Source organism: Saccostrea cucullata, unplaced genomic scaffold (assembly GCF_032062105.1).
Source record: "Saccostrea cucullata isolate Sc308-1 unplaced genomic scaffold, CSIRO_AGI_Scuc_v1 ctg1665, whole genome shotgun sequence".
NCBI lineage: Eukaryota > Metazoa > Mollusca > Bivalvia > Ostreida > Ostreidae > Saccostrea > Saccostrea cuccullata.
In genome coordinates, this window is record NW_026923101.1 from 51640 (window position 1) to 66298 (window position 14659).

The window sequence follows — 14659 nt, forward strand, 5'->3', positions numbered from 1 at the left end:
CACGCTGGCGACAGATTGTTTGTTTGTATGTTGTTTAACGTCACTCTTAAGAATTTTCCACTTATACGGAGACGCCACCACTTGCCGATGGAGAGCTGCAAATTTTGTCTTATACTCGGCACTCAGGGCCATTGAGAAGGGAGGGATTCTTTTCGTGCCAGCACCTACTGTCACACGGGACCTCAATTTATTCTGTCTCATCCGCAGGACCGGTCTCCACGTCCCACGGTGGGATTCTAACCCGTGACATAAGGATCAACTACTTACTCCGCGATCGACTCTAGAGCAGACGCCCTAACCACTGCGCCACGCGGGCCTCAGGTTGAGAACTAAGAAAAAGATTTTGTATTTTCATTACTGCAGTCAAACCCATTAAATATGAAATGAAAAGTGTTACTGGTTGTGAGGATAGCCATGTACGACTCATACTGTTTAACAGTATTTCTGTAGGACGGCAATTGTTTTCATTTTGAACATGAGAGACATTGTTCATCGGAAGAAGTTTAAACACGACCCGAAAGTGTGTCCTTATTTTTGACGATCGGAACATTGAGATATTAAAATGATTTCAGAAGCTCCAACTATAGTCAAAGATGCACAAGCTCAAAGTCAAAAGAAATTTTAAAAAATTATTATGCTGTAACTTTATCAAAGAAGAATGTAAAAATCTATATATGACCTAGCCTTTGGCCATTGTCTTTTCAACAATATCAAAGGATCAGGAATATAGAGACTTACACTTGGCCATAATTGTACAACTCTCCCTTAGGAGATAATGAGCTAATTAAACCAAACTTAATAAATGACTAATTAAACAAAATGAATAGAATAAAATGAATATCAAACTTCCGTCCTGTCGTGAGAATGTTTGATTATTATTCATAAACCATGTAATATTTTTAAAGTCAGAATGATGTACATTCAGTAAGAGAGATAATACTGCATTCTTTTTATTCCCAGACTACATGTATGAATTACAACGTGACAGTAAGAAAATTTTAGCATTAAACAATAACAATAAAATGAGACACCGCATGTAATTCACCAAGTTAAATGAGAAAAAATTCATTTTAATAGAGTAATAAATCTCGAAAGCTACTGAGAATAACTTATGAACATGATGAAAGCTAGATATATTTGATATAAGTTACGCAAATGCATCATATGATTATGATGGAGGCGAAATAAGTTCAAATTATTACAGCTTTGCTGTGGGAAAATAAAAGAAAGACCTTGATTTTAGATTTTAAATTCTACCCTTCAATCATGTTCCTCTTTATACGTTAAGTACATTTAAATGAATTTATCAAAATATTTCGGAATGTTCTGTCAAAAAGACAATTTATGTAAGGGTTTGCAGCGTGACTTAAGAGATATGATGTCCTGAGAAGAAAGAACAAATTAATTTTGAAAGAACTCTGCTCCGTTAACCATTGGAAATTTTGAGGACTATTATACAATATGAGCACAATAACGAGAGGAGGTAAATACGAAATAAGAAATATCACAAACATTGTTAAAAACATTATATGAGTAGAAAATCGAGATCTCCTTAGTGCCGTTCTAATTGAAATGGATCGTATGGGATTTTCACGGGATTTTGGCAAATTTGCGAGTTCCTTGTTTGGTTCATGAATGGAAAAAAAAGTTTTCTTTTTGCCACTGTTGGCTCCCATTGCACGGTCACTTTCAATACATGTACTTATTTCTAGGGTTTGAGACTCTTTGTTCGAAGAACAACATGGGTGATTCAGTTGTGAATCGTCCAAATCATCACCCACCGTTCCTCTTGTGAGTGGTTTTATGTGAATGTCTTCCTCTGTAATCGAGATATCCAATAGGTCTTCGGGATTATGTTTAGTTGTGTTTTCAATGCAATGAGATGAAAATTTTCGGAGTCTTGTGCGGATGACGTAGGCAATCTTTACGTTCAAGACCATAGTACACGTAAAATTCCCTACTGTAGCCAATCCTATGGCAATGGAGTAGATGTGTTCAAGATTTGGGTATCTTTTAGTTGCAATGGCACAGAAGGCTCCTTGAAATGTCTCGTTATCAATTGTCACTGGCAATGACTGACTTCCACACGTTGCAAACGTCGGCAATTCAAAATGGCGGACGATATAACTATAAAAAAAATCAGTTTCCTCTTCTCTCTGTCTGTCAGTTGTTTCTTTTTGATTTGACACGTTCTACGATATCTGTCAAATGAAATCGCGAAAACCAGCACAATAGAAGTACTGAGAATCCAGAAGATGATAAAATAAAACAACTTACACAATAAATCTGAATAGAAGAGTACCAGAAAATAAAAATTCAATACAACACAGAGAGAACATATGGTACAAGCCAGTAAATCTACGCAGGCCAGAACTGGGATAAAATAGCGACCATCTCCAGAGATTTTCTTCTTTATGTAGAACATAAGAAGCACTGCATTTCCAATGGAACCGAAACAGAGGTACAGCAAAACGACCGTGATTGTCGGCGCGGTGGCGTAAATTAGAGACCAATTCCATTCAATCAAATTATTGTCAACCATTGCGAGAAACTTAATATATTGCTTTGATTCTCGATTCCAAAGAACATGTGTATAAAATGTTTAAATCAACAGGTTTCTTCCTTTTAGATGTAACAAAGTCTATGGTTTAAAAGTCAAGTGAATTTGAAATTATTACAAGGAAAATGAAATTAATAATTGGATAATTTACAGAGCAGTTCTGTAACCACTTAAACTTTTTATCATACAAGGACACAAGGTTTGATGAAACTTTCCTGATTATTAATTTAGTTAACACATTTAAAGCTAAATGGGATGCTATCAGTCTTGAAAAAAATATTACAAAAAAAACAATACTATACATCAATCTTGACAAAATTATAAATGATTTCATGTAAATTTTGATCAAACCTTCATACAAATCGCATAAAATTCATCTTATGCTTTACAAGCTTAACGCAAACAATGAAATCGAAGAGATTCGAGAGTATCCAAACTTACATCATGCAAAACTGTTTATTTCATACTTAAATTAATGGTTTCTGAAATACATGTATCTAAAATTATACTATATTTCATCCAAGATAGAAAATATAGATACATTTTTCTTTTGTGCCTCATATGATTGACTTATGCATACCAAATTTAGTCAAATGAATAAATATAAATTACATAAAAAAGACTCATTTGTTATACCTTTAAAAATCTGTTCTATAGAAATCTATATTCTAATGCAATTATTTTGTAAAACATGTCTTGATTGGCTAATGCACTGAAGTTGAAGTAGTAATACGAGCATTAACGAGCGTGAAAGCTTTTTCATTGTGACGTCATAATAGAGCGACGCAAAAACACAATGCTCCGTGACGTATTTCATGTATCAAAATTCATCAAAATAAGACGTAAACAAACAAAATGCATGGATTGCATTAGAATGGGAATAACTAATCTTTTAACTTGGTATTTACTTGCGCGTCGCCGGTAAAACTCAGTTTGCGACCGTTAAATCAGCATTAACGGTCGCAAATACCAAATTAGAAGATAGTTATTCCCTAATTTAAAAAGTCTAACATTTCTAATGTTTTGCCGAGTGGGCATAAAAAACAATCGATGTTGGACCGTTGATCCGGGTGAGATGTTGGACCGGTCGATGAGATTTTGGGCCGCTTACGTCACAGAATAAGCAGAGCTAAAACAGGTCGGCTTATAAAGGAGAATAATTTGTGCCCATAGAAATTTTAACAGCTTTTTGAAAGGCATGGTCTCCGTAGACTAAATAAATGTTGTCAATGAGGAACTCAAGCATTCTTTAATTATCAACTTTGTAAGGAAAATAGCGAAACAAAATGAAATCCGAATATGCGGAGACAATTTCTTTTTTTCGGATAGAAAGATCCGAGGCGTATATTGTTTTTGCCCTTCTGTCTGTCTGTCTGTTTGTCTGCAAACTTTAACCTTCGCTATATATTTTTGAACCATGAATGGTTGAGACTTCATATTTGGTATGCATACTCCACTAAGTTAGCTCTTTAAAATGACACCAAGGTCAATGACCTTGTGACCTTGAATGTGACCTTTATGCTAAAAATAGTTTTTTTCTGCAAACTTTAACCTTCGCTATAACTTTTGAACCATATACGATAGAGACTTCCTATTTGGTAAGCATACTCCACTAATTAAGTTCTTTCAAATGACACCAAGATCAGTGACCTTGTGATCTTGATTCTGTCCTATATACTAAAATAGTTTTTTTGAACATTCACCATAACTTTTGAACAATGAAAGATAGAGACTTCATATTTGGTATGCATACTCCATTAATTAAGTTCTTTTTAATGACACCAAGAATGACCTTGTGAGATTTTGATTGTGACCTATATGCTAAAAATATGTTTTTAAAACTTTGTTGCCGCCGGGCGCATAGTGTTTCACAAACACATCTTGTTGTGATGTGTATGAATCTGATATAGATAAAACTCACATTGGTTGACTGAAATGTTAAAAGTACTAAATACTGAAATGTGATAAGGAAGTTGATCATTTTAACTGCTAGTATAACATGTATAATTTGGATTTCCTGACGTGAATTAAAACTCATTGAACTTATTGATGATAATGTATCTTTGTCTCAACCTATTCAACATTTAAACTCCTTATACATTTTTTTGCATTGAATGTATTGTTGAATAAATTAGTCAAGACACCCACATACACCCACATAGTATCAATCAATTACTTTATTTTTCAACTTTTGCACGCCGTAACATTGTTTGCTGGAACATGTTAATTGTGATATTTCTATGGACTTTTGTTTCGTTTTTGGAAGATATATCCATTCATATTTATAAATTGTTTGGAGTGAACGTGTGTTTTATCCTCCAACAGATAAGGTTAGTAGGATACTAATTAATTTATTAATTAATTTATGATAATTTCCTACTCATTTTTTGAAAAATCAGTTTTTTGCTCAGATGTTATGCGTGTAAAACATTTTATTAGCTCACCTGAGCCGAAGGCTCAAGGGAGCTGTTCTGATCAAAATCTGTCCGTTGTCTGTCGTCGTCGTCGTCGTCGTCGTTGTTGTCGTTAACTTTTTGCATTTTCATCTTCTTCTCAAGAACCACTGGGCCAATTTCAACTAAACTTTCCACAAAGTATCCTTGGGTAAAGGGGATTCAAGTTTGTTCAAATGAAGGGCCACGCCCTTTTCAAAGGGGAGATAATCATGAATAAGAGAAAAATTATTGGCATTTAAAAAAAATCTTCTCAAGAACCACTGGGCCAGGAAAGATGAAACTCATGTGGAATCATCTTCAGGTTGTGTAGATTCAAATTTGTTCAAGTCATGACCCTCGGGGGTAGGGCGGGGCCAAAATGGCCGATCAAAGTTTTACATAGGAATATATAGGAAATATCTTTAAAAATCTTCTTCTCAAGAACAACTGGGCCAGGAAAGATGAAACTCATGTGGAATCATCCTCAGGTAGTGTAGATTCAAGTTTGTTCAAGTCATGACCCCGGGGTACGGGTGTCGCCAAAATGGCCGATCAAAGTTTTACATTGGAATATATATAGGGAAACCTTTTTAAATCTTCTATTCAAGTAATTCAAAGCCAGGATTAGTAATGTATTTATATGGAATCCTCCTCAGGTAATGTACATTCTAGTCCGTTCAAATTATGATCCCCTTGGGGGTTAAAAATTCAAGCCCCCCTAACTTAAGTTAACTTTCAGTTCTGAACTGATATGTGTTTTTTCCTAGCTGATGTGCTCAGGTGAGCACTGTGGCCCCTGGGCCTCTTGTTTTTTGCCAGATTATTGATGCATGATACTTAAAATACAAATGCATTTTCAACCTTAAGTGGTCACTAAAATTTTATTTCAATATTCTTTGAACAAGTTATCAAGGTAGTCCGATCCTCAGGTTTATAAATTAGCAGTTAAGTAATAAAAAAAAAAGTCATAAAAGTATCCCTGAATCCACAAAATTATTTCCTCTGTATTTCTTTAAAGTTAAAGATTAAAGTTAATCATATTATATATAGAGAAAATTGTCAAATCTCCATTTTGTTTTGCAGAAAAAGCGAATTGGAATATTAGTAAGGCATTTTTATGCGCCCGGATTGATAGATCCGGGGTGTATATTGTTGTAGTCCTGTCTGTCTGTTTGTCCGTTTGTTTTGTCTGCAAACCTTAACTTTTGCCATAACGTTTGAACCATTAATGATAGAGACTTCATATTTGGAATGCATACACCACTAATTAAGATCTTTTGAATGACATCAAGTTCAATGGTCTTGTGATCTTGACTGTGACCTATATGCTAAAAATAGCTGTTTATCTGCAAACTTTAACCTTCGCCATATCTTTTGAACAATGAAAGATAGAGACTTCATATTTGATATGCTTACTCCATCAATTAAGCTCTTTCAAATGACACCAAGGTCAATGACCTTGTGACCTTGACTGTGACCTATATGCTAAAAATAGCTTTTTTCGAATTTTGTTGCCGCCGGGCGCATAGTGTTTCACAAACACATCTTGTTTTAAATTATGTGATGTACATAGGTAATGATGTGATGTTCTTTTATCTTTAGGTGAATTGATTGTATCATTTTGTGATGTGTTTTTAGGTCACCTGAGTAAACTAAGGTGACCTTTTGCTATCCGTTTTCGTTCGTCGTGCGTTAACATTTGAACATTTTCAGCTTCTTCTTTGAAACCACTGAGCAAATTTCCACCAATTTTTGGCATATAGCATTTATGATCAAAGGGGAACAAAACTTGTGAATTTCATGGCCTGGGGCCTGGAGTGTAGGCCAACACTATTAAGATTAAAGCGATCTTTAAAAATCTTTTTCTTCTTTACTTTGGACATCAAGCAGTCTAACTGTTGGTATGATTGTAATCAGCAATGAGTCCTCGTCAAAAATTGTGAAATTCATGGCCCCATGGCCAGAGGTTTTAGTGCTAGGGCGGGGCTAAGTAAATTATAATGGTTAAAATGTCTTTGAAAGTCTTCTTTTCTATTCCTGGGCATTAAATAAACTAACCAAGTGCATAGTTAATTTGAAAATGACTACCTCTTCCAAAATTCTGAATTTCGTGGCCCCAGGTTCAGGGATTCTAGTGCTAGGGCAGGGCTATATCATAAATAGATTCTGTAGTGAAAATGCAAAAATTCTTTGAAATTCTTCCTCTCTGTTCATGGACATTAAATGCACTAACAAAGTGCATAGTTATGTTGAATATGGCTGCCTATTCCGAAATTGTGTATTTCTTGGCCCCTGGATTAGGGCGGGGCTCTATTGATTATATCTAGTGATAATGCATTAATTCTTTGAATTCTTCTTCTCTGTTCACGGGCATTAAATAAACTAACCAAATGCATAGTTATGTTGAATAAGTTTGCCTCTTCCAAAATTTTGAATTTCATGGCCCCTGAGTTAGAGTGGGTCTCTATTAATTATAATTGTATATTGTGAAAATACACAAATGCTTTTAAATTATTCTTCTCTGTTCATTCTTTTTTGTACCAGGGTATTAAACCAATAAACAATGTATGAGGAGGAAGGATGCCTCTTTGAGATTTGTGAATTTCAGGGCCCCTGGGTCAGGGTTTCTTGTGTTAGGGCAGGGCTTAAATGTTAACACATGTATATTGAAATGCATGGTCTGAAAATGCTTTGAAATCTGCACTTTAGTATTAATCAACAAAGTGATGAAATAAAATTTATTAAATTTCCAAAATTTTGAAATTTTGAATTTTGCCCCAGGGTCAGTAGTTCTCTAGTAAACTTTAAAGTAGAAATGTATTTCCTTTTTGTTACCGTGATCTACCTCTGGGTATTAAGTACCAAAGTAAACATGCGTAGTGTATAATTATGATAAGCAATGATGCTTCTTTCAAAATTGTGAATGTTATGGCCTCTGGTTTAAAACACGAATAGGATTCATTTTTTGGAAAGTTGTTACATGATACTCAGGTAACCTATAAGGCACTTGGGCCTCTTGTTATCATTATGTGATGTGTTTTTGTCATTACGTGGTGTAATTGTATCGTTATGTGATGTTCTTTTGTCATTTGTTGTGTGATTACTTAAGTAATTATGTGGTGTGCATTTGTCATTATGAGAAGTGCATATTTCATTAGATCGTGTACTTTCAAAAGCCATACATGTAACGCCGTGTTCCAAAGTCTTTCAGTGTGGAGCAATCATTTGTAAGAGATTTGCAAATTTTATCGTGATGAAAACGTTTTCCTGTCTACATTTACAAAAATAGAGGACTTTAAAAATTTCATAGATACATACATACACACACTGTATATCATTTGAAAAAATGTCTCTTCTTCAAAAATTTAATATGAAAGATTCGACATCTCTTTTTTCCAAACACTACTATTACGTTTTTTCCACGCCAGTCATGTTACATTTTGTCCTAATTATTGAATATTGTGTAAAATATATTGTATCATCTCATTCCATTATCCGATGAACACTGTTTGTTCGTTATCCTTTCATCTCATGATAAGAGATGTTTAAGATAAATGTCTTTTTCCAGGAGCCAGTTGAAAAGTCATCTGACAAACACCACGAGGGCTCGTCTTCCGACATGAAAAATAAAGATAAATCATCTAGCAACCCACCACCTGATGTTGAGAGGTACGAATTAGGAGGGGGTGGATTTTTATTTTTTGGGTGGAAAGCGAGATAACTCTGTTTATATTTTTCGACTTCTTGACCGGAAGCGGTGAATCCCCAAGTTTAATAAATCCGCCATTGCCTCAAATTAGTCAGTTGATAAATGAAACCAAGCTCATGTATTAAGGGAAAATACCATTTTGTGTTCTTATGTTATTTATATAAAAGTTGGCATGGTTTGGAGTATTTTAAGGCTTAATTTATGGCCTGAGTATATCTTGCTTATCATTGTTATAATTATAAGTTGACATGAATATATATTAGACAAAGTTTAATAAATCCGCCATTGCCTCATTTTATATGCTTCATCTGTCTCTTCCTTCTTTTGTGGCCAGCCAGACACGGGTAACATAGCCACGGGTAACATAGCCACGGGTAACAAAGACGTGGTAAGTTTAGATTCTAGATAACAAAAGAAATAGCTTATAAATTGGAAAATTATTTCAACATAACCATATCACTTATGGAAAAAAGCGATATCTATATACAATTCTTAAAAGAAAATTCTGTCGTTTATACTGTAAATATTAATATGTTTCACCATTGACAAGATCAAATACATTAAGAGGGGTTTTTTTTCTTATTTTTTAGGTTTTAACTAGAAGTCCTTTTTCAGAAAGCCAGAAATTCGTTCGACAACTATTAGACGCCTCGCTATTGGCTGCCAATGTATCACAGTTAAGAGTTGTAATAGGAGGAGCAGGAGAAAACTCGGATTACTTTTGGCCCTTGATTGGTATGATTTCTTCAGCAATCTTCTTCCATCTTGCGTTTGGAATTCTAATGATCCAAAGGTGGAGGAAAGAAAGAGTAGCGGAGAGATTTCATTCACAAAATGCACAAAATGCATTAATACAAAATGCACAAAATGCACAAATACAAAATGCACAAAATGCACAAATACAAAATGCACAAAAACAAAATGCACAAATACAAAATGCACAAAATGCACAAGAAAAAAATGTTTCTGTGAAAAGTGCTTGAAAGTAGAAAGATGCGACGAAATTAGCATGTTTTTCATCGTAATCTTAAATGTTGGTATTGCAGGGCTAGGGTTACATCCTTAAAGATAAATTTTTGGTTTTATCAAATGTTTGTATCTTTATGAAAGCTTTTTCCAATAAAAAATAGAAAAGTATTATGACTCTGTAATTCTGAATAGTTTATCTTGTATCTTGTGTAGTGGTTTTGAGAAAAAAATTAAACAATTTGCGCCTTGAGGGATTTAAAATGTACACCTACGTACTTGTATATGACTTTTGAATATATATATCCATATTATGTCAAAGATAGAAATGTGAAAATAAAAAGTTTCTATCATATGGTTTATTTAAAATTGTAATCAAATAAAACATCTGTAAAAAAGAATCTTAACATCCGTATAAATCAAATCACACCACGATTTTTATTAAATAATATGTTAATGATTTCTGTTAGTAGCATACTTGAATACGTAGTATATTTTTTTTTTTACATTTATTGTCGAAAAGAATCTATATAGATAATTCATATGATCTAAGGTGAATTAATATGGAACCAATACCAATACATTGCAATAAAATGAATCAAATATTCATTTTTAAGTTATCCTCCCGGATGTTTTACATAACCAATATAGTTAAAGTAAAATAACAGCATCTAGATATGGACAAGAGAATCAAAAACATTAATAATTATAACTTTTACAAACATGTTTTAAAAAACCATCACAACCAAACAGGAAAAACGTATATACACGTATGTACTTAATATAATGTGTAATCAAAGAGTCAAGGAATTCAGACATCGAAAAAGAAGGCCTCTCTGCTTTCATTGACACGGATTCCGACAGATCCATCAAGGAAAAAATGAATTTTTGGATCGTGAAGACAGATGAATTTGCCAGGACGAACATCTCCCCAGGTAAAATACGGATAGGGATTATCGTAATCAAGGTAAAATCCGATATATATCTCAGCATTACTGCCATCCTACAATATCAAAATATAAATGATTAATTTAAGTTTGACATTAAATTTATTTGCCATCCTGATTTGGTTTTAAATTTATATATTTTAAATGATTTATTTTCTTCTTCATTTTTCTTCTGCATGTTTTTAATACAGTTACCTTACTTACCTGTACATACACACAGTGGCGCCCTCTATAGTGGTGGTATCTGGAAATAAATCCCACGAAGGACACCCTTGTATTACCAAAACTCAAAGGAAATTCATGAGGTATTTCTTCAATATCGTCAATAATGTATTGCATGGGAAACTTTCGTTCAACGTATAGCTTTGCCTGTCTTCTAAGGTATTTTGTTGTTGACTTTCGCAAAGAAAGATCTGCGGAATCCGTTCGGAACATTGTTGAGGGTCCAAACATCACTTGGTGTCCATTATCAAAAGCAGTAAAACTATTACGGCCCTGGGTCGCTTGCGAAAGAATTCTGTCTGATTTTGATTTCTTCAACTGTTCCTTGTACCCATCGGTCTGTATAACGTCAACAATGTCCTTACTTTTGCAAACGGTTTTATGGTCGGGCCAGTCTTGCGTTTGACATGATTTCGAGCAATAGCTGACAGTCAGACAACGTCCGCATTTCTTGAGTTGTCCTGAACTAGTTCCACAAAACATACACAATGCGCTCGAAGCAAGATCAGTCGAATCGGTCAATGACTGTTTAAGAAGTCCACCAGAAGAGGAATTACCCTTTCCATCGTTTATCTCCGTATCTCTGGCATTCTTCAGGTCATCACACATTGTTTTGTGGTTCGTTTTCCAGTCCCATTTCTGGCACTCTTTACTGCAGTAGTACGTCAAGTGGCATCGTCCACACTTCTGCATTCCCTCTCTTTGAATTCTACAGTTGTTGCATGTGTTTTCCATTTTGATCTGACAAAAAACGCTCATGAACGTGTTACATGCTTTATATTTTAAGATAAAATATTCAATTTATCAAGCATGTTTAATTCATTCTATCTTTTACTCTTTTAATCAAAATAAAATACAGGTACTCTTTGAGCATGTTATACTAGAACTAATTATCCTATCGAGATTGAACTGCATTTGGACGTTCTAGGCAAAACCCTTGCATTAAATATATAACAAGAGGCTCGTGGGCCACATTGCTCACCTGAGTACTGTAGACTAAAACAGAACTAAGTTCACTATTGAAAAGTTATTTCCAAAAGAGGTCCCAACCTACCTTTAAAAGGAAGTCAGGGGGCTATAATTTGAACAAATCCAGGCCTCCCCCGGCCCCCGTTATGATTCAAAATCTACACTACCTGAGGATGTTTCCATACAAATACAGTTAGATCAACCATAGCTCTGCTGCTCCTGAGAAGTTTTTTTTTCAAATAATGTATATCTTTCAAAGTAAAATTTTTTGGCCCCACCATATACCCCCAAGGGTCATGATTTGAATAAACTTGAATCTTCAATACCTGGGGATGCTTGCATATTATATTTAAAAAAGTTAATTATTACCTAGCTGTTCTTGAGATGAAGTGTTTTCTAGATATTCATATATAAAAACATTATTGTCCTTTGTGCCCCAACCCGTGGGGATGATTTGAACAAATTTGAATCTACACTTATACTATTTTGTTTTTCTCCTTTTTGATATCGAGAATTAAAATTGAATTTAATAATATTATTATATTATATCGATTCATGAATAAATTTATCAATTGTAAACATTGAAATCAAATGCCAAAGTGATAGTATTATTGAATTTAAAACTTTACATGGCGTATCTTAGCCAAAACTAAGAATACGAAATTGAGTTTTAATGACCGTGATATTTGTTATTTTCAATTTATTATCGAGTAAAATGCTGACTGATGTTTTTCCTACTAATCTTCGTCCGTTATTTACACACTAAACTGACGATGGATTTTCCCATTATTTCCCGACCATGACAAGGAGCACACGGCGGGTGTGACCGGTTGGCAGGCACCTGATCCCACCTCTGATGTTTTGTATGTCCGTGTTTGCTCTGTTCCTATTTTGTATTAATATTATTTTATAGACTTATGAGCTTGAATACTGTTCGTTTACTCCATATAGTTCATTATTTACACTCAAATTCGAATGAATCAGCCATAGTTTTAAATTTCCTATATCTTAAAACGATTGATTTAAATTGTGTAATTAACAGGAAAAGCACTATCTTTATATGAATTAATAAAATAAAAAGTAAGATTTTAAATTTTTTTTAGCTAGTCTGAACTTATGCAAAATACTAATACGCCATATATGACTTTAAGAATGTAGAATAGAGATGATTTAAACTTGTTAAATTGGAGTACATATGAAAATAATTGATCTAAGCGATAAGTTTCCAATTTTAAGTATATATTGTTATATTTGCTATATAATTCCTACCTCTTCCTTCTCTTGTCCACAGTACAGTTATCGTTGCAATAATTTCGCAATTTCTTTAAGAAACTAAACAGAAAGTGAAAGTACATTTTTACTGCATACAGAGAATGCAGACGTACAGTTCTTGAAAATGGAACTGTTTACAAAAATTCTTAATAAAAGGAAAGTACAGGTGATCCTATATATATTGATTATTTATAGCATTATTTTCCTGATTGTAAATGTACGAATAATCTATTATTTATTTCATGTACTGAACATTAAGTGTTACTTCTTTCATTTTCATGATCAATTCCTTTAGTTATATAAAGAAATGATGTAATGAGTTATTTTTTGTTTCTTACAAGTTAATCACACATAGACAGAAAAGGCAATCTAGTTATATTTAAAAACTCGGGATGAAAATATAATATTTACTAAAGCACCAATCGATATCTGATACTAGTTAGATTTATAGATAATGCGAGTGTTTATCAATATATAAAGTTCGTGGACTAGTGTCATAAAATTTAAACCTATTTGAGGTACATCAAACATTAAGTTCACGTCACCTCATAAAATTTTACTTATATTTAATAATATTTTTCAAATGTTTTAAATGTAAACAATATTGTCCTAGTACCGAAACATCAAACATGACGTTTTTTTTTTCTACAGGCGTATATCTGAGAAAAAAAAAACTCTTAAGATACGAGCATTAAAATATATAATTTCAAGCATATGGTATAATATTATTGTTACCTTATTCTCTAAATTCTATGAAATTTCATCTTAATTTTATTTTGAGTGTCCAAACAATTAAAGTGGCGTCAAAAAGAGAGTTTTTTTTATCCAATGCCATACTAGAAGAACCTTATTTATATAGATCCAATTTTATATATTGTGTGCACTCAAAGAAGCTGTAAAATGCAAATTCATATCAACAAGACAGGTTACCGTATCAAAAATAATTTAACTCTATTGAATCTCATCAAGATAAGTAAATGAGGTTACATAGAGGGAACGGACATTTTTAAAAAAAAAAAACATTTGTCGAACGTCATGAAACTAAACAGCAACAGCTCCAGATATAACGTTTTTATTTTATTAATAAATGCTTAAGTTTTTAAATTTTTTTTTAAATCTTTATATTGAGTAATATTTAAGTTTGATAAATCTTAATTCATATTTATAGAATTGTAAAATATATGGTTATGTTTAAATCAAATTTGAAATAATTTTATTTACATAGAAAAAAATCAACACCACCAAAAGTTAATGATTATTTATTTGTATGTGGTGAATGTTGTCGTGTCATTATTCGTGGGTCGCCGCAAAAATCAACACAACATTGGCAGACCCACTTCAGCATCAACAACAAATCAATCAATCATCAATCAAATTCAGCAAGTATAAAACAAATTGACCATGATTTCTGGATGTAAAAGCAAAGTATACTACAAACCATGCATAATAAAAAGAACAAAAAAAGAATGAATTAATGTAAATGAAGCATAAGAATGGTTAGATTCATATGTAATTATATGTACCTAATGTGGATACAACTAGGCTAGCACAATTTTTGTGGTTGAAATAGTAAAAAACT

General features: G+C 33.2%; 1 protein-coding gene across 3 annotated transcripts in view; it reads right to left on the minus strand.

Moving 5' to 3' along the window:
- Positions 1 to 10323: 10323 nt before the first annotated feature.
- LOC134263164 (uncharacterized) overlaps positions 10324 to 14659 on the minus strand; it is a 98136-nt gene continuing 93800 nt past the window's right edge. For 2 of the 3 annotated variants that reach the window (XM_062745473.1, XM_062745472.1), the window contains exons 4-5: positions 10822 to 11580; positions 10329 to 10673 (exon numbers count right to left, since the gene is read on the minus strand). In XM_062745473.1, the coding sequence (XP_062601457.1) occupies positions 10482 to 10673; positions 10822 to 11580 (951 nt within the window). In that variant the 3' untranslated portion in view covers positions 10329 to 10481. Of the gene's footprint in view, positions 10674 to 10821; positions 11581 to 14659 lie in introns of all 3 variants that reach the window. The other variant, XM_062745474.1, reaches the window with a different exon arrangement.